This window comes from Otolemur garnettii, unplaced genomic scaffold (assembly GCF_000181295.1).
Source record: "Otolemur garnettii isolate 467f Iridium unplaced genomic scaffold, OtoGar3 scaffold00049, whole genome shotgun sequence".
Lineage (NCBI taxonomy): Eukaryota > Metazoa > Chordata > Mammalia > Primates > Galagidae > Otolemur > Otolemur garnettii.
Genome location: NW_003852444.1, coordinates 6,777,636 through 6,798,519, shown reverse-complemented (window position 1 = coordinate 6,798,519; position 20,884 = coordinate 6,777,636). Strand labels below are relative to the sequence as shown.

The window sequence follows — 20,884 nt, the reverse complement described above, 5'->3', positions numbered from 1 at the left end:
ACTTTCTGAGTGCCAATATGACCATCAAAGGAAATGCTTATTGAAGCATTTTAGATTTTTGGATTAGAGGCGCTTAACGGATAAGTATAATGTGAATATTTCAAAGTCCCCAAACATCCCAGATCTGAACACTTCCGGTCCCAGGTATTTTGGATAAAAGATACTCAACCTAAGTCACATCTGTAAAGTGCTCAAAATAGCAAGTGCTAGTAAACATTAAATATGCATGTGTGATGTACTCATGTCAAAGTCTATAATTAGGACCCTTCCACAGGGCTGGGAAGACAGCTGAAGAAGCTGAGTCAAAATCATTCCCACTTACATGGGTATAATCTCGTTTCTGTGGGGCACCAGACTGAGTCCCCAACTATACCACACACAACCAGGAGACGCACACAGACCCTCCTCCTCGTGCTGCTGGCACACCCAGGGGCCTCCCTCATCACCATCACGAAGCTGTGTAGTCATCTAAGCCCTTATGTTTACAAAAGGATTTCCCCATAACTAGCTAGGAGAAACAACTCAGGGAGAACTGGAGTCAAATGCAGGTTCTTTTCAATATGGAAACATGGACGTGTCACTCAGTGACCTTCAAGTCTATAAGTATATACTGTTAGAATCGGTACTGTGTATTTACGTATAAATCACAGATATACATTGACATACAGCATAATGCATATTTACTCTCCAGCTGGAAGGAAGCCAGAGAACCAGTCCGGAAGCTGCATTTGCATAGCAAGCTCGCTGCTATTACCTGGGCTGAATGCTCACGGGTGTGGCTGGAGGGGAGGATGGAGACGGTAGGAGAAGCCCCTCCCCCACTCCGTGGTGCCACCACTGCCAGCTTCCCACTGGTGCAGCAGGCATGGGGGAGCTCATGCTGGGTCTCGTCCCTGTCTCTGCTCAGGGCAGCTGTTGGCCTGCAACAGGCTATCCTCAGTACCAGGTCCCGGAAATAGATCCTGAGAGAGCCTGTTCCCTACGTTCCAGGTTGTTTGCTCCTACCCCAGCATCAGCGCACTCACTAAAGGTGTTGAATCTCTATCTATAGGACTCACAGGTGCTGTTGCAGCTCCAAAAGCACTGACTTCTCCAGGCTGGTCTCATTCGAGATGATGAAATGGGAAAGATCCACATCCGGCCCGGACTCCAGCGCTGACACGCGGAGAAGGGAGGTGCCTCTATCCCAGTGCCCAAGCTCCGCAGACGTGGTCGGGCTGGACGGCTCCTCGGGGGAAGAGTGTTCCTCATAGATCAGCAGGTTCCTGGATCTCACTGAGAACAGAGCAGAGCAGCAAGGCACTAGTCAAAGACCACAGGGGCCCACCACACCCTCACTCCAGATGCTCAGGGCTGCTGGCTGATGACAGGTTGTGTGTTCTAGTTGCCCAGAACTGAAGGTTCCAACTGGATTTGGCTTTCTCAAAAGGCTTCGGGGTTTCAGAGTTTGTACATTGAAAAATTATACCAATTATACAGTGCTAGAGGAACAATAGAAAAGGAAATAAACACCAAGCAAACTACCACCCCCACTGCTTTGAAAATAAAACTCCCCACTCCTACTTTCTCACCTATAAACCCCTAGGGGAAACAAGTCACAGACAGGAGTCAAATACTTGGAGATGTCCGGACCCAGCTAAAAGAAAGCATCCCCAGCGAGGAGGTCTTGCAGGGAAATGAGGTACTGGGCATTTTCATTTAGAAGCTGGAGAGAGGACAGAAAGCCAAAGCCATAAATCAAAGGATGGAGACAGTCCCTCTCTCTGGCTCGCTCTCTTTCTCTTTTTTTTTTTTATAGGATAGTCACATAGCTAGATGACTTTGTAGCAATTTCCATGGAATAGAAACTATGCTCTCATTGCCTTCCAATTAAATTTAGAGATATATGCCCTTGGGGGAAAAAGAATTTCCCAACAGGTCACTGAAATTATTTGATCAGAATGCCAGCACTTCTGCCATACACCTGGCAGGGATATCCCTGCTGGAGAAGACCACAGGCATTTCCGAATGGCAAAATTGTCCCTCTCCTAAATCCAGTACAGTGGTCCCCCTTATCCAGGGGACTGTGTTCCAAAACCCCCAGTGGATGCGTGAAAACTCAGATGGCACCCTGTATAGACTATTGTTTTTTCTAAGCATCCATATCGATGATGAAATTTAGTTTATGAATTAGGCACACTAAGAAATGGATGGTAATTCTAATAATACCCTATAACATTACTTATCTCAAAGTGGACTCTCTAGTGTTCCTTACTGTACTGTACTCAGTTTGGGCCTTGCTGCACGGGTAACTGAAACCTAGCAAACAAATCCCTGGATGGAGGAGACTGCCACACCCCCTAGCTCCATGTTCATTCTTTTTTAAAATATTTTTTTATTAAATCATGGCTGTGTACACTAATGCAGTCATGGGGTACAGTGTGCTCGTTTTATAAACAATTTGAAATACTTTCATCAAACTGGTTAACATAGCCTTCATGGCATCCTCTTAGTTATTGTGTTAAGACATTTATATTCTGCATTTAGAAAAATTCACATGTATCCTTATAAAATGAACCATAGGTGTGGTCCCACCAAACACCCTCCTTCCACCCATCCTTCCCCTTCCCCTCCCCTCCCTCTCCCCTCTCCCCATATTCTTGGGCTAAAATTGGGTTACAGCTTTCCTATGAAAGCTATAAATTAGTTTCATAGTAGGGCTGAGTACATTGGATACTTTTTCTTCCATTCTTGAGATACTCTGTGTTCATTCTTACTAGCACGTGTGTGTATTTGTGTATGGATTCCTTACTCACCTCCTTTGCTCCCTACATACTTAGATTATTAATCTAGGTGAGAATATTTTACACTTGTTACCTAACACCTGAATCTCCAGTCTTTAAGTCTTGGGCATAATGTTTTGTAAGACCAACCAATTCTTTAATTTTAGTTTACAAACTCTTAACTGTGTTCATGTGCAATTCTACTCAGTGAAGGCAAAAACACAAAGGTTCTCTTAAATGTCATGGAAAGCTTAATCCTCTCTACCACACTCATCTAGTTCCTTCCCCCTGATTAGAGAACTACAAAAGGGGATGTCAGGGAGTATCAGGGAACGCGTCTCGCGCAGCAGCCCACACACTGTGCTCGCGCTGTCAAGCTCTAGTGCATGCCCAGAGATGTCCGAGCCCAGCGGGTGAGGGGCCCCAGGGGTGACCAGCAGTCAGGCAGCGGGACCCTCCCTGTGCCTTTCTTCCCTTGAAAAGGGGAAGCTCTATGTTTACCACTTTTTAAAAATTGGATTTTCATGTAAGATTTCTTTTGAAATGCTGAGAAACCCAGCTCTAAAGAAACAAAACCAGACCCTTCCCAAGCTGCTGAGCGCCGTCTTACCGACGGAGGCTGTGTACGGCTCCGGCGTGGAGTGCTGGCTGGCCACGGCCATCTTGGTGGCAGAAGGATAGGGGCTGTAGCCTTGAAAGAAGCTGCCGAATGCCACGGCAAAGCACAGCACGACGACCTGGAAGGGAGGAGAGCACATGGGGAGCTGTGGGCTCTGGGCTCCGCAGGGCAAAGCTGTGGACCTGCTGGACAGACTCCCCTCTGCCAGGCCAGCAGACCGCGCCCACACCTCACATCCCCCGAGGGTGCCGCAGAGGAGCCTCCTTGGGATGAGCTGTGTTGTTTCTCCAACTGCACAACAAATGTGGCTTTGACAAGCCGAGAGAAACTGGAGACAGGGGACCGGGTCAGGGGCAGGGGCTGTGCTGTCCCTCCGGGAACTCACCATGAGGCAGGTGCCCGTCTGCGTGCCAGCTAACTTGCAGGTGCGAGAAACCTTGCCCATCACCAAAGTCTGGAGCTTCTGGAGTTGCTGAAGGAGAGTTCTGCCAATGATAACAAAAACCAGCAATGAAGGGAGGCTGAGAGCCAAGAGACCTTTGTCATGGTCTCCCCTCCTGCTCCAGGGAAGTTGCTGTGACTTTGTGTCTGAAACTGAACAGAGCACGGAGATGCAGTTTCCCCTGGGAGAAGATATGGACACCAGGACCTTCCAGCACCATTGTCACAGAGCCCACAGGGGCCCAGAGTCAGTCTTCACGCTGAGACCGTTTGTCCTGTTCTTGCACTATTCTAAGTAAGAGGTGACTGATCCCACAGCATCCCTGACAGGCCATGTCTTGTTTGTCAGCTACTGAGAACAAAGAAAAAGAAACACTCTGCTGGGATGGTGGTGATAGCTGGAATGTTTGTGTCTGCCCAAAATGCATATGTCGAAACCTAGCTCCCAGTGAGATGGTATTGAGAGGTGGGGACTTTGGGGAAGGATTATTAAGTCACGAGAGTGGGGCCCTCAGGAAGAGGATCACTACCTTATAAAGAACTGAACACACTAGCGTTCTTCTCCTCACCTGTATGCGGACACAGTGAGAAGATGCCACCTATAAAACAGAAAGGAGGTCCTCGCCAGAGGGCCACCCTGCCAGCACCTTGATCTTGGGCCTCCCAGCTCGGGAACTGTGAGCAATAAATTTCTATTATTATAAGTCACCCTGTTTATGGTATTTTATTAGCCCAAACAGGCTAAGACCGTGGTGAACTTAAACTTATTTCTTAAGATGAGAAACATTGACAAAAATATAAAAAGGAGCAAAGCAAAGCAATGGAGAACAGGACCGGCAGAGAACAATGGAAGAAACTGCCAGAGGTGGGAGCTGTGATTGGAAATGGCAGGGGTGTCAGGACAGGCCAGGCTTTGAGGCAGATGAGAAGAGAGAGGGAGAGACCAGGAACAGCTCTGTCTCAGATGGGGGGGCAAAGCCCGTGGTTCCTGAAGGCTTGCAGCAGCTTCAGAAATGAAGCCAAGATAGGAGACAGCAAGGGTGCTGCTCACCTGGCCCCCGGCACCTGGAGCCGTCCTCTGACACAGACTCTCATCTATCGCCAGGAAAAGGCAGGGAGCAGGAGCCAAACAGGGTGTTCTACCCCTAAAATCAGACAAATGTGCAGCCATTTAAAAGGGAAAGCTATGAGGATGGACATGGTCTAATATACTCTGTTCTGTGTGACATCAGGACACAGGAAAAGCAGATGGGAAAATCCTTTGCAGATTCTGAATGTTGCAAGGCAGAGCAAAGGACCTGACAGTACTCGCTTCTAACTAAGAGCATGGGGGTGAATTTTGCGTGAACAGTGGAAAGAGGAGCAACTCCCTCACCCTCACCCCTCGTCCCCAAGCCCAGTGCACATGGCAAAGTGGAAAGATTTTATGAGCAGACACTTTTTCTTAGGTCTCAGAGATTTTCAGAAAATTCATGCTGTGGCGTCATAATGTTAGGGAGTCACACAGGTCCGCTGGAAACCATCAGCAAACCATTTGTGCACAGAACACTGCTGGGCTCTCTCTGGCAGCTTGTTTCTCCTCACAATCTACCCCTGAAGCATGTTCAAGTGCTAGAAGGACAGGCAGATTTTTCCAGGGGTTGCAACTTCTTGCCTGGCCAGCACCAACGAAACAAATGCTCCCCATTTAAGCAAGTTGAGGAGAGTTTAACTAGAGAAACATGGTGGGAGAATTGGTACAGCCTTCAGCACACAAGCTTTCTGGACTTAAAAACTCCTGTGTAAAAAATATCCCCGCACAAGAGAAAAACACAAACTCAACTCAAGTGGGGAGGAGGGGACAGAGGAGGAGGGGGAGGTTGGTGGAGGGCACAGTGGAAGGGTGTACGGCACACGTCCAGGGGAGAAGCACACCAGCAACTTGGACTCCACCTGACACATGCAAACAAAGCAACCTGGTTGTGTGTACCCTCATATTGATCTGAAAAGAAAAACATTTTAAAAACCAAATTCCTGCGAGGTTCCATCTACACCAGATTTTTGCCTGGCATGGTGATTTTCATATAAGCACACAAAATCATTTAGCCCATTAGTTAATATCATCCATTTAACATGCCAGACCTTTTCTGTACTTGAACTTTTTGTGTGCGTTTGTTTCTAGTTATGTAGATGATCACATGGAGTTGAGACCATGTTCTTTAAAAACATCCCGTATGTTACTGAAGGCTGAGAAACACTGACAGGGTGATTACTCTAAACTCTCCTGAAGCCAATGGTTTGCGTATAAATGGTTCTATGATGTGGTACTTTTTCTCCCTCACCAAGTTTCTTATCTCTTCTCCCAAGACTCCTTCCCCAGACCACCATCTTCCTGCGTACCAGCACAGCTGCCTTTCCAAAGCTGAGAGCTGAATGATCCACCATACACGGCCATGCCCTGAGAAGGAGGCATTTCCACAGAGCCAAGATCACGTTTGACAGCCTGTCATCTGCAATGCCAGCCCCAAAGCCCTGGCTGGGTTATCCCTGCTGGTCTGTATGGAAGGCCTGGGGCAGATTTACGGGTGAGCCCACAGGTGACACTCCCCAGCATAGACCCTGTCCCTTCGAGAGTGGCCACCTCCCACAGCACCAATTGATGAGTGATGCTTTAGCGCCTGCTAAGCTATGAGAAGTGGCCTCCCTGCTCCCCCTGCCAGCTGAAGATCTATTTCCTTAAGTGATGCTGCCACTTTTGCTGGGCACCTCAGCTGTCCTGGGTGCTCCCTCTGCCTGTGTGCTGGTGGCCTCGAGGTATGGAAGTTAGCTGCACTCTGTGCACAAGTGGGTAACATTGCCACATCCAGAGACATCACATCGTTTGTATTGACCTGGATGGATCTGGAAACATTCTCCTTAGTAAAGTATTTTAAGAATGGACAGGCAAGCATCCCATGTATTCGCACTAATTTGAAACTAGCCGATAAACAACTACAGACCCACATAAGAGAAAGACACAATTAAATAAAGAAGGGCAGAGCAGAGTATGTAAGCTGCCACCGGACAGTACAAGGTACAGGTATACGGCACATCTCCTGGGTGAAGGACTCAACTGCAACTTGGACTTTACCTAACCAATGCAAACAGGGTAACCTCACTGTATGCACCCTCATATTAATCTGAAAAAAATAAAAAGTTTCTCCATCCAGCCTTCATTTAGAACAGCAGTTCTCAACCTTTGGGTCCTGACCCACAAGAACCATATTAAAGGGCTGCAGCATTAGGAAGGTTGAGAACCACTGATTTAGATGGTACCTTCACCAGATGGTACCAATGCCACACTACTTTTGCTCTAAATTCCTAAAGAGTTTGAAAGTAAAACAGCCATTTCCACTTTTTACCAATAGTCCCTGTCTACCTGCAACCATCTCATACTTCTTCCCTGCCAATGTCCTGCTCCTTGCCTGGTCTGTAGGTCATGGACGGCCAAGAAAATAAATTCCACACAATACTTGGAATCACTCCTCCCTTCCTGGCTACTCCCTTCCTTCCCCAGGATGAGCAGTCTCCCAGGAAGTTCCATAGTCTCCTCTGAAAACAGATTCTAGAAGGCCAGATATACCTAAAGCCCACTGAGGGAATCCTTAGGCTCAAATCAGCGCCCCCTCACCCCCAGCTACAGGTGCAAAGTGCTCTGAGTTCAGAAGAAGAACCATTTAGGTCTGGCTGGAGAATGCGGAGAAGGCTTTGCATTCACTAACCGCACGGCACTTTACTTGGCATTCATGGACACATCCTTTCCAAACTGAAAGATGATTATATTCTGAATCCACTGCAAATGAAAATGGTTGTTTAATGGTCCCTGATTTCTAACAGTTTATAATCCAACTCTTTAAGGCGAGCAAACATGTAGTTTAAAATACATATTTTTAGTTTGAAATTTTGGCGGACAGCAACAGTGACTAATAATGTGGTTGTTTGCTGCGGCTTCTCCCACTTGGGTTGGAGAAAGTAAACTGAACTAATGGTAGAAATGAGAATACTCCAAAGCCCCCCACCCATCAGCAACCAAGTATTTCACCAGGCGAAAGTGGATTAACTCATTCATCCAAAAATCCTGAATAGGTTTCTATGATCCAGTAGAGCTCGGGAAATTTATCCACATTCATACAACACAAAGAGGAAGAAAATTAGCAATGCCAGAGGATTGCATGTCCATTGGTCCATTGAGTACTAAGAACTGGATATACCAAAATACTAAGTAACGGTCTCAAAGTCACACAATTGCAAGTAGGAGACCTAAGGTGTGCACCATAGCTTGTGTACTTTCCAACATGGTACATCATGGTACCCTGGTCAAGAATCTAATAAATCAAACAACAAAACATATCTTAGGCAGATTTTTCTTAAATCCAGTGATATTAACATCTTATTGATGACAGCCCAACCAAGAGATATGGTTACTGTCAGAAAAGAAAATGCTACTGTTAAAAGTTACTAAACTCTCAAAGGAGTAGGGTGCTGGCCCCATATACTGGAGGTGGCGGGTTCAAACCCAACCTCTGCTTTAAAAAAAAAAGTAGTTAAACTACAGGTGGGAGAGCCACAATAAAACCTATTCCAGCGGCAATGAGTTACATGAGTTGCATGCTAAAATTTCAGTAATAATGACACAAAGAGAACTATAACAGCAAGTAAACATTTCACGGTACATCTCTGGATACACCAAAGATAAAATGCAGCTTATAGATAAAAGAATTTGCAGGTCCTCCTCACCTGACTTCAGGGATCACGAAGTCAAAGCCAGGCTTTATTTGGAAAAATGAACAATATAAGTCCTGTCAGACACCAAAAAAGTTGATGAGATGGCTTTGGCACTGCCAAGCTGGTGCATGTGTCCCTGGACTTCCATGGAAGCACTACTGCTGTGTGCCTTTAATCAGGTTACTCCCATTCTGAGCACAGGCAACTAATCAAAATGAATTCCCCTGACCACATCGGCTAACAGATTAACTTGAGATTTCCCCTCCTAGGCAGTGCTGGGTTTGTTGTAGCAAATGCATCTTTGAAGGGTACTTGCTGTCTCCTTTTAGATGACAGGTGAAGCCAGTCCTTGCTCTGGCAAAGCCTGTGACTTCATAAGTGATATGCCAGTTTGAGATGAAGGATGAAGTGGCACTTTCTCTGAGGCCACAGAGACAGATATCACTGCCTGAAGCATCGGGAGCCAGGAAGACAGCTCTTACCCTGCTTGCGTGAAGGGCTGCGTGGAGAAAAGGCGGCCAGCAGATAAAATAGGAAAGTTATTTTAAAACTAAAGCTATAAAAAGTCAACCCTGAGACACACCCAATGGTGCCCTCAAAGCTCAATATAAACTTCCTCTTTATTATTGTATTTTAAACCATAAGTGATCACAGCTAATTATGGCTTAATGAATTCTTGGGCTTCCGGGAGCAAAATCTTAATTTAGAGAAAAGAATACTCTTCGCATACGTTTATATCTGGGCCAACAGATTTTTCACAACTTGTTAAATTGTGTCCAACACTTGATTGAAAATGTAGATTCTGTCCTGTGGTGAGATGTAAAAATAAACTTAGTGGCTATCCTCATACAGTTGCTTGCAAAAGAGCAGTCGGAGGCAGCTGTCAGCCTGCTCCAAAATACACCATCACCCTGGATCTGGGGAGGCATAGCAAAGGAAACTGGGCAAAACACTCAAAAGCATCCGAGAGTGTGAGACGCAATCCTACAATCACTGGGAAATGCATCAACAGCCTCATATGTTTTCTTTGTCTTCGGTTTAATTTTGTTTTCTTCTTTTTCCTCTATTCATGGGAGAGAGAACAAGAGGGAGGGAGAAGAGTCATATGGCTACTGCACGTTAGACAGAGAACATTTGGGCATCCAATTTCCTACTGGAGTCTGAAATCACCAGTCAGGAAAAACAATAAACTGATGCTTCCTGGCTGCTTGCTGGGTTGGGAGCTTCAGGCCAGGTCCTCTGTGTTGACACACTTTCATCAAATCCAGTAACATTTCTATTAAAAATAGAAATGTCTGCGCTACAGTGTATGTGTAAATATGTGTGTGTATATAAATCACTCTCTGGATAAATCAGCCTCCTTCAGAGAAGAAGGAACTTTTCACATCCTTATGTAAGTACCTAGTGCAGTAATTTCCCCATTCCAAATCATGAACTATTCGTGGGTTAGGAAATCAGATGAGCTGTTACTGGGGTTATTTTGTAATGAAACAGAATCAAGTAGAATATATTCCATCAGAGGGCATCACATGTAGTAAATAATTCTTAATTTGTGAAGCATTCACATTAGTTAGGTGCCTGCTGCATACACATGTCTGCCTAATGTGTCACTGACACTACATAAAATGTAACAGGATTATACAAGCAAAAAGGTCTGGGTGTTACTGGTGCAGTGCGCATGAGCAAAACACACACCTACACACACACGAAAATATAAGGCAAGATCGGGTGGCCTCATAATGAAATAGATGAGATCCATGACCTTCTGAGGCAAGATCCCACCGAAATCCCACTCTGCTGCCCCACCCACATCTCTGTAGTTAGTGTCTGGAAAGTTCTGAGCATAAGAGGAGGCGTCTAAAAGCCAAAAGCTACACCCTCAGGTCCTAGGGTGGAGGGTGGAGAAGTGGTGGGATATGATGATAATAATTGCCAGTTTACATATTTCATAAGGACATTTAAGGAGAATCATGATCTCAAAGACTTTTAAAATGGGTCATATATAAAAAACAACTGTATCAGCCAAAATTCCTAAACTTTGAGTACATAAATGCTATTTGTTTATGATCTTTTACTTAAGTTTTGAGGCCTAAATGACAAAAAAAGAGAGTATGAATTATCTCCTTTTTCTCTCTTCGTAATTGCAGCATTACAGGAGGTCTATTTATTTTGCAAGGGCCAAAGGGCTTTTGTAAAATACCATATTACCTATCAGCCCAGAAAAACACAAAAAAGATTGTTCTAAGAATGTTTTCTGGGGCTGGGGAATTTTGAACTTGACCACTGCATTACACTAAAATGGCGTCTTAATCTCTCTAGGGAATTTAGTCTAGTACCCAACAATCCTTCAAAGTTTGAAACATTTCCACATGAAAAGAAAGCCCCTACTCTTCACAGAAGTTAGAGATCATGGAGAAAAGAAAAGTGAATTGAGCCAAGATAAAAGTCTACAGAAGAGTAACTTGGGTCATTCATCAGATGTCCTCACATGGCTTCCCTGTCTGCGTCAGAGAACGGGCTCAGCCAGCTACGTAATCAGTCTAAAAAAGAGAAGAACTCACACGCAGAGGCCATCATAGTGTTTAGGGAGTCAAGGTGCAGTATCTGTGCTAATGGACACAGCTGTGTGGGCTAAACAAACAAATCAGGAGACCCAGAAAACAGTAGACGTAGGTGGAATAGAGATGAGTGTCGGGACAAGCAAGACCCTTACTTCTGTGGAGTCTGGGGAAGAATACAAATGAAGCCACATACTTCACATCTAGGTTTTCTCCTCACCCAGCTCCCAGCCAGGCAAACTCTGCCCCAACACCTGCTCCTTCCAGGTCCCTCCGAGGCTGGGTTTGAACTTAGAATTCTTGGACTTCCCAGCCTTCCTTCCCTGGTGGTTTGGACAGAACTGGCCCCGGCTACAGCCTGCTTCCCTTCTCCTCCCTCCCTGGCTCTGCCACATCCTGTTGGGGAGAGACAGTCTCTTTGGGTCTTCTTTGGCCAGAGTTGCCAAGACAGAAAGTTCCCTCACTGTTCTTTCATACAGGCCACTTTTCAGGGTTGTTTATGAAGCTGGTAGGCTGGACAGGTGAGGAAATGCCTCCCCTACCTGCTATAAAAGCACTAGAGTCTCTAAGTTCAGGGTTCCTTGGCTGTGAGACAAATCCCCTGAGAATGTAGCATCTACCTGTCTCTATCCTGGCACTTGGTGGCAAGGAGAGCTGATGATGCTCACACCAGCTGCTGCGCTGAGTAATAAAGTCTCAGTCCTTGACCCAGGAATTGCATGTCTCCTATAAACAAGACAAACTGGATCCCAGAACTGGCACACTGTGAAAGACCTTATGCACACCGTGCCCTAGTTCAAACCCACACACGGCCATCACAGAATGCTGTCTCTGGCCACCTCACCAGCTTCCAGGTGCCCACTGGTCACATGGTTAACACTTCAGAGAAAATATTTACAAAGGAAGCCCACACAGGCCCTAGAAATGGACTAAAGCCCTTTGGACAAGGAATTCCAGAATCCTAGGTACCAGGGTATGGTTTAGAAGGGGCAGGGTCAGAGATCCACATGGACACATCCCCTTGGTCCTGCTGACTGCACAGAGGACCAGCATAGGGTTCTCTAAGACACTGAGTCCAAAGCAAGGATCCCAGTACCCGGGTCTAAGTCGGCCCTTGCTGGGCAAGGTAGTGGTCTTCGCAGAAGTGAGAGGCATAGCAGCAAGAGAAATCAGTGTAAATATCTATAGAGGTTACATGGCTGAATGATAGTCCCCATTCATTTTTTTCTTTTCCTTTTTTTGGCTGGGGCCGGGTCGCCACCTCTGGCATATGAGGCCAGTGACCCTTTTGAGCCACAGGCACCACCTGATAGTCCCATTCTATCTTTAAACGTTGGGATGACTTTAACCTCACTGGGCCTCAGTTTCTCTTTCTGTAAAATAAAACATTGCCAGGCACAGTATTTCATGCCTATAATCTTAGCACTCTGGGAGGCCAAGGTGGATGGATCATCTGAGCTCAGGAGTTCAAGACCAGCCTCAGCAAGAGTGAGAACCCCATATCTACGGAAAATAAAAAAATTAGCCCAATGAACTGTAGCAGGTGCCTGTAGTCACAGCTACTTGGGAGGCAGAGGCAAGAAGATTGCTCAAGCCTAAGAGTTTGAGGTTACTGTGAGCTATGATGCTATGGCACTCAACCCAGGGCAGCAGAGTGAGGCTCTGTCTCAAAAACAAACAAACAAACAAACAAATAAAATAAAGTGATTAGCAGTCAAATAAAATAATCTCTATGGTGCATTTCAAGTCTAAGCTCCCATGATTCTGCAAAGCTCTGCTGTGGGGGGAAAGACTGTAGTGCACAGCCCGACAGAGGCATGAGAACAAAACAGGTAATGAGTGGAACAAACTGAGCCTCAACTGAGCCTCAAGCACCTAAAAGTGAGGGGCTGGGTGTGCATCACTTGTTCAGAAGAAAAGGATATAAGTGGGAGAAAAAGAACAGGGTTTCTCAGGATGGAGATTAGGGTGGGGCCATCCAGAGAGCTCCCGGCTTGCAGAGATGAATGATAAACTTAGGAACTAAGCCAGGAGGACCTCCCAGTGGTCCCTCAGGGCCTGGACCCTCATCAGTGCAAATGTATTTGCTGAGCATAAGAAGAAGGGCCCCCTGGGAAACCATCTCGCTCCGTCTTACACATTTCTTGATGGCGTGCAATTAGTGGATCAGCTTAGCAAGAAGTGTGAAGGTGTTTTCACACCATCTTGGCTCTGCTCTAAGAGGCTCAGCTCAGATAAAAGGTTTATCTAGGTTTCACCTAGAAACTAATAATATTCTTGGTTGTTGCTGCTGAGTCTTGTACAAACGAAAAGATTCAAAATTGACTCACAATCCAAGCACAAATTCACCTCTAGATAGACCTCGTTTTTCCTTAATTTGGTCGATGATGAAACACCCCCTCACCTTCCCTGCCATGCCATGCCATATGAAACAATGTTCCGCAAGGCTCCCACCCCACTTCTGGTGACCTCGGAGCCTGTTTGCTTATCAGAGTCATTTCTGCTTCCTCCGTCCAGCTGCCTCCAAAGGATAATAAGACGGGAGGCATCAACAGGAACACAAACACAGCTGTGTGTTTGTCCAGCCCAGCCCTGCACGTAGCTCAAACACTGAGTTTCACACCCACGGCATGATGTGAGCAAAGGGTCCAAATTCTCCCTTGACTGTGTGCCCCAGACACCAGCTCCCTGCGGCTGGCTTAGGGCAGGGCACTGTCAGTGTTTACATTACAGTCGCTTTGGTTAGTGTGGTGTCGTCTCAGCAAGGGGAGGCCCTTGGCAGGAAGCAGAAGGAGAAAGGGGCAGAGGAGTTGGAGAAACTACAGGTTTACCTCCTGATTCGGCAGGAGAAGCTCTGCTCTTATGTATTTGCCTCTCAAGCCAAAATACGTGAAAAGTCTCTGGTCTCAAACATGATAACCTTAGGAGCTCCCTGATAAAATTATCTGTGAGACGATAATCTGACGAATCCATTGTTAGCCATCACCACCGTACCAGGAGAGGTGAGATTCGAAGAGAGAGAAGAAATGGAAGGGGAACACACATTGGGCCACTGGGGGGAAGAGTGGAGGTGCCCAACAGTCAAGGGGCAGAAGGAACAGAGCGGGGGGAAGGAGCTGGCAGGAGGGAAAACAGCCAGGGATCTGCCCTGTTTTGTGAGTGAAATAAGCCAGACAGGGAAAGACAAATACTAGATGGTATCACTGTATGTGGAGTTAAAAAGAAAAGTCAAACTCTTAGAAGCTAGAGGGTAGAAGGGTGGTTGCCAGGGCTGGGGAGGGGGCAATGGGGGGACGCGGGTTAAAGGGCGCAAACTTTCAGTTATAAGAGGAATGCATTCCAAGGATCCAGTGTGCAACATGGTGACCCCAGTTAATAATTCTGTATTACCTACTCAAAATGTGGTAAGAGTAGATCATACACAGGGGCACAAGAAAGAAAAGAAGGAAAGGGGGAGGGCGGGAAGGAAGGAGGGAGGGTGGCTATGTGCGGTATAGACGCGTTAATGAACTTGATTAAGGTAATCATTTCACCGGGTGTGCATACAGTAAATCGTCCCATTCACACTGTAAAAATATATGCATGTTTTTCATCAATTATTCCTCAATAAAGCTGACAACAAAACAAAATAAACAAAAACCTGCCCCTTCCTTAATAGGTGGCCTGTGATAGCCCTGGCCACAGAAACCCATTAGGGAAGGGTCAGATAACACAAAGGAGATTTTTTAAAAATGGACAATTCAAAGATTATATATTTGCTGACATGAAAATACGTCCAGAGTATTCTCTTAAAATGAAAATATTTCTTAACAAAGGAGTATGCACTATAAAATATCCCAAAATGTAAAGGTACCTCTGGATGAAAGGATTATATACATTTTCTTTTCTACCTGTATTTTGTACATTTTTCATCAATGAGCCCATATTGTGTATGCGTCTTCTTTTATGTTTAAAAACCGATAAACACAAAGGACTACATCAAATTACAAAGCTCCTGCAAATCCAAGGAAACAGCAAAATAAGCAGGAGAAAATTATTTGCAAACCATATAAATCGTAAGGGATGCATATCCAAAATACTCAAGAAAAGGAACTCATATAATCCCATAGTAAAAGAACAACTAATCCAATTTTAAAACAGTAAAAAAAATCTTAATAGACATTTTTCCAAAGAAGACATGAAAATGGCCAAGGGGTATATGAAAAGGTTCTCAAATACTAATCACTGAAGAAATGCAAATTAAAACCACAATGAGATATCACCTTGCACCTATTATGATGATTATTATCAAAAAGATAAACTATAATAAGCGTTAGTGAGGGTCTGGAGAAAAGGTAACCCTTTTACACTGTTGGTAGTAAATTGATAGAACCATTACCGAAAACAGTGTGGAAGTTCCTCAAAAAATTAAAAATAGAACTACCATATGACCCAGCAATCCCTCTGCTGGGTATATCCCCAAAGGCAATGAAATCAGCACCTCGTAGAGATACCTATGCCCCTCTGTTCATTAATCATGAAGAGCTTTACTTTAGAAAAATATTCTGCTAATAATCGAAGGAGACATGATTGAATGTGATAAAGCTATTTCCAAGCTCATAATGCATGGATCCATCTCAGGGAGACCGTAAATTGCTGATAACCAGATAATCAGTTTTTAAACTACTCCTGGTGGAAGAATGCAGCAGAACCTATCAAGAATTCTTATCAAAAAACAAACACAAAACACACAAGGTAGTCCACAGTAGATAAGGGAGTGGCTAAATGGCACCACAGAATGTTAGAAGCAAACTGAGACCTCGGAAGACTCCCTCGGACAACTGATTCGGTGCTTTACTAAGTAACAAGCAAAGAAATGAAAGTGAATCTATGGGTAAAAAGATACCTAAGGGACACATCAACCACTGGAACATATGGACCTTATCTGGATATCTGATTCTCACGAACAAGCAGAAATAAATGTGCGTGTGTGTGTGTGTGTGTGTGTGTGTGTGTGTGTGTGTGAGAGAGAGAGAGAGAGAGAGAGAGAGAGAGAGAGCGAGAGAGAAACTAACAGCACAGGAGCCCTGGAGAGGGGAGGAGAGGCCCCACCCAAGGCAAGTGACCTTGCTCGCAAGGCCACCCCTGCACAGCCCTGCTGGGCCTCTGCTGCCCCCAGGTGGCCAAGGGCAGGCCTGACATTCGACCCCTTTAGACCAAACCAAGACCCCAAAGGCCACAATCATCTTTGACAGATTCCTCTTCCCCTCTTGACCAACTTATGGTGAGGACCTGCCCCATAAACATGGGGCTTCCTTGAAAGCAAGTGCCAAGGGCTGGATACAGACTGTGGCTGAGGAGGCAGGATTCAGAGAACCAGAACCATCTCAAGAAATCCCCTCTGACCTGGTAAAGGTGGAGATGAAAAGAGAGGGGTCTCAGGAGATTAGTGGGCAAAGGCGGGCAGTGAAACCAGACCCTAAGGTGGTATCTGAAACCAGCCCCTTTGCCTCGAGAGATTAAGGTAATGCCACACTGAGCGGGTGACGTTTCCTCCCTGTGGGCCGTCTGTCTTACAGAGCACTTGAGGTGAACTGCCCTTGACCAGCTGCTGGAGCACATGTTCCCAGAAATTCAGTGAAATAACTCACGAGCCTATTAGCCTGCTGTGTGAGCACAAACCATGAAGATCAGGAAGAGGGAGGCAAATTCATTGTTATTGTCAAATGACATGCACAGAGATTTAATCTGATCCTTTAACACTCGTGCAATTGTTATTAGGCATTAATGCTGACCATTAAATGATTAATTAATACTTGGCTTACCCACTAGGTCCATTTTCCTCTTCTGGATTTATTGGATCTATAATACTAAGGGTGACAGGATTCCCTGACTAAGGCATGACTTCCCACTGGGGAACACAGCATGTAGGCAAACAAACACATTTCATTTTGGATGAAACTTGCCAATGGTCCTAACCCGTTACCTTCACCCCCTCCTGCATACAACTCCTACCATGTGAAGGCTCCAGAGCCAGACTGCCTGGGGTCACGTGCAGCTTTAGTATGTTCTGTGTGACGTTGGGCAAATCAGCCAACATTTCTCAGTCTTAACTACCTCCCCTATATAAGGGGACAATAATATTACCACCTCATAGAGCTAAATGAGCTAATGGCTGTAAAGTACTTAAAGCAGAGCTTTGCACCATAAGTGCTGGACAGGGGTGTCTAACAGTTTTTCCTTTCTGCCACATGTGAGAAGAACAAGAGTTGTCTCGGGCTACACAGCAAACATACAAACACTAACAAAAGCTGATTAGCACCCCCCCCAAAAAAAAACAAAAGTCTCTGCATACTTTTCATGATATCTAACACCACAGATATGCAAAAAAGTCCTCACAAAATCCCAGGTGGGCCACAGGTTGGACACCCCTGTGCTGCAGGACTCCGTTAACTCAGATCCCATAGTTATTTTTGTCAAAATGATGGTGGGAAAGAGTTGAAATGTAGTTAATCAATTTTAAAAGCTACTTTTAAAAACAAACTGATATTCTTTTTTAAACTATACTAATAGAAGTCATATGCTACTAAAATTGGGTGACCATGAAGTAGCCAGGCTCTCCTTGTCCACCTCTAAAGTCACTTTCAGAAAATCAGACTTATCGGACTTATTCTCCCTGAAACCTCTTTTTTAACCCCCTTGTAGTAGTCCTTGTAACGATCAACCTCGTCACCAGTCCTGTATCATCAGGGAAGCAGACAGCATGCATGAGTGAGCCCACGTGTGCATATGGATATGTGTGTAATGTCTATGTGAGAGGGTATGTATGCAAGTGTGTGTGATGTGTGTGTGTGTAGCAGGAACATGTGGCTGGAGGCCAGGAGTCCTGAGCATCCTGGAACACCTACACTTCCAATGTGCTCTCCTCCACTTTCCTCCCAACTCCGTCCACGATTCTATGCCCTCTTTCCTCACCTCCATTAGGCAGCTCAGTCAACTCACACTCCGTGACACCCACCTATTGGTGTTCTCCAGAACCTCGACCTTCTTCCGAAGCTCCGAGTTCTCAGTAGAGCAAGACTCGACTCTACGAAGAAGAGAGAAAGAATAAAATTAGTCATTCCCAGTGAAGCAAATGAAAAGCCAGGAGCTTGGGTGGAGTTAACAGTGATCAGGGAAAGAAGGGGGGATGGGGACAGCTACTCCAGGGAAGTGTGGGAAAGAGCCTGGCTTGCTAGAGTTGTGAAGAAAGATGAAGAAACTAAAGAAAAATACAAAAATCAGGGGAAGAGAGTAACAAGTGTCTCAGTACTGAAAGATGGGATGACATAGAAATGCCTCTTCGAGGGTGTTACCACCTTGTTTTCTTTCATCTCTTCCCTCATGCTCTCAGCCCACATTGTACTTCTTTCCTTCTACAGGACAGTGATCTGGATGCTACTGGACACCCTCCTGGCCAGAAGGTCCAATGAGAAGCCAAGGAGGACAAGAACTTAGGACGAGGAACCCCAATGCTGGAGCATGCATGCCCGAGAGGCAGTAAAGAGATTCTCATAGAATTATCTTGGCCCTAAGTGCCTAAAGAAACCGATGGAACAGAATGGGTCTACAGTAGTCCAGTGGTGTCTGGGGGGGTGGGGTGGGGGGTGGTACCATCGCCCCATGGATACCAAAATCCATAAATGGTATAGGAGGACCTATACACATTCTCCTAAAATGTTTAAATCATCTCTAGATTTCTTATGATACCTAATACAATGTATTAATAAATTCTACATAGTTATTATACCATATTTTTTACTTATATTATTTTTATTGTTGCATTTTTTTCTGAATATTTTCAATTCATGATTGGTTATATTGGGCTTGTGGAACTTCTGGATATGAAGAGCCAACTGAAAAGCTAAATTAGCAGTACTTAGATCAGGTTATAGACAGAAATACTAAACTTTCAGCAGAAACATCTAGAACCAGCCAGGATCCACTGACCCACTCCTTACCCTAGATACACATGAAGGTTCATTTCTGGGTCTGAGGCCTCATACCCTTCTTAAGATGATACTAGTTTGTGAACTTGGGAGTTATATTCCAGTGCTAATCTAAAATTGCCTTTAATTCATATTTTTCTAACAGCCCTCCCATATTCTAGGCTTTTCACACAAACAAGGAATGCTTTCAGTAGTTTTGCATGAATTATAGTCAACCTGACGTATGTAGTTCCAGTGTGCTCTCCTAGGGTGCGAGGGAGCATGGCCAGCGGGAACTGGTTAAGTAGCACTGCCCCTTTCTGCCAAAACAGTGCTTCTCCTCTGAGAAGTTCCAGGAATGTGCCAGAATGTTAATATTTGTACTAGTCTGAAAAGAAGCCTCCAAGGGATCCTTGGCTGGAAACAGTGTGGTTCAAATGCCTAATAAGACAGAGTATTTTTTCACTTCATGCTGTGCTTATTAATGTCCCCTGCAAATAACCACTAGGTGGCAGGCAAAATTTGATACAGCGGCAGGCTTCTAAGCTGGCCAGAAAGAGGAATTCACCTGCTTCTCACCAGCTCTTAGCGCACTCACTTTTCTCTGTGCACACTGCCCGAAAAACACAACAGTTTGTCAGCAGGCTTACTTTTTCTCCAAGCTGTCCATGTATTCTTTCTTCTTTCTCCTACTTTCCTGGGCAGAAATCTGAGAGGTAAAAAGGGATAGAGAATGATTGATTTCCAGCTCTATAAGTGTTTATTGGTTATATGCAACTGGGAGACAGGTGGGCATTAGTGCAGAAATCACCAAAGTCCTGCTCACTTTGGGGCCGCTTGCCATTTGTTTAAGCTGCCAGCTCATCTACTAATCACCTCTTCTATCCTCTCTGGTTTCCACCAGCCTGTGCTTTCACCTACTTTCCACAAGCTAGGCCCCTAATGGAAAGACACTGGACCACAGGCCAGTCCAGAGCATGTGGGTCACAGATCATTGGTATTGTCTCAGATAAAGGAGTTTAATTCTCTGGACCTCCCTTTGCTCAACTATGTATGTAAAATAAGACAGTTGGGCTTGGTCATGTAGCAACTCACTGCTGATTCTGCCCATGGGTGAAGAGCGATACTAACCACTCGCCTTCCTTTGCCCCCTCCCTCCTGGTCTGCTTATGCCTACGCCACCCCCCTGGGCCTCAGCCATCCTGCTCAGCACTGAGTGGGCTACAATCAGCTTGCCGAGGCCAGATACAGACCAGGGCATGGCAGAATTCTTTTTTATCACAAACCCCTATCAACAAGAAAAGATGTCAGCAAGAAAAAAACAATAATCCTACTAAAAAGCAGGCAAGGACATGAACCGTCATTTTTCAAAAGAAGACAGACAAATATGAAAAAATGCTCAACACGTCAGGGAAATACAATTAAAACCACAATGACATACTACTTTACCCCTGTCAGAATGGTCATTATTAAAAAGTCAAAAAACAATAGATGTTCGTGTAGAGGCAAAGAAACCAGAACACTTACACACCATTGGTGGGAATTCAAATTAGTACAACTTCAATGGGGATTTCTCAAAGAACTAAAAAGTAGACCTACCATTCAGTCCCACTCCTGGGGATCTACCCAAAGGAAAAGAACTCATCAAAAAGATACCTGAGCCTGCATGATATTACAGCACGATTCACAATATCAAAGATGTGAAATCAACCTAAGTGCCCACCAACTAATGAGTGGATAAAGAAAATGTGGCATATGCACGTATACTGGGTGTTCATAAAGTCTGTGCAATTTACAATGTGAACCTATTTTAAA

General features: G+C 45.1%; 1 protein-coding gene across 1 annotated transcript in view; it reads right to left on the bottom strand.

Moving 5' to 3' along the window:
• Positions 1–20,884, bottom strand: part of CREB3L2 (cAMP responsive element binding protein 3 like 2) — a 126,421-nt gene that overhangs the window by 1,637 nt on the left and 103,900 nt on the right. Inside the window, exons 7-11 of the mRNA XM_012806234.2 lie at positions 19,720–19,778; positions 18,121–18,189; positions 3,767–3,866; positions 3,373–3,499; positions 1,059–1,275 (exon numbers count right to left, since the gene is read on the bottom strand). Of these exons, the coding sequence (XP_012661688.2) occupies positions 1,059–1,275; positions 3,373–3,499; positions 3,767–3,866; positions 18,121–18,189; positions 19,720–19,778 (572 nt within the window). The remainder of the gene's footprint in view (positions 1–1,058; positions 1,276–3,372; positions 3,500–3,766; positions 3,867–18,120; positions 18,190–19,719; positions 19,779–20,884) is intronic.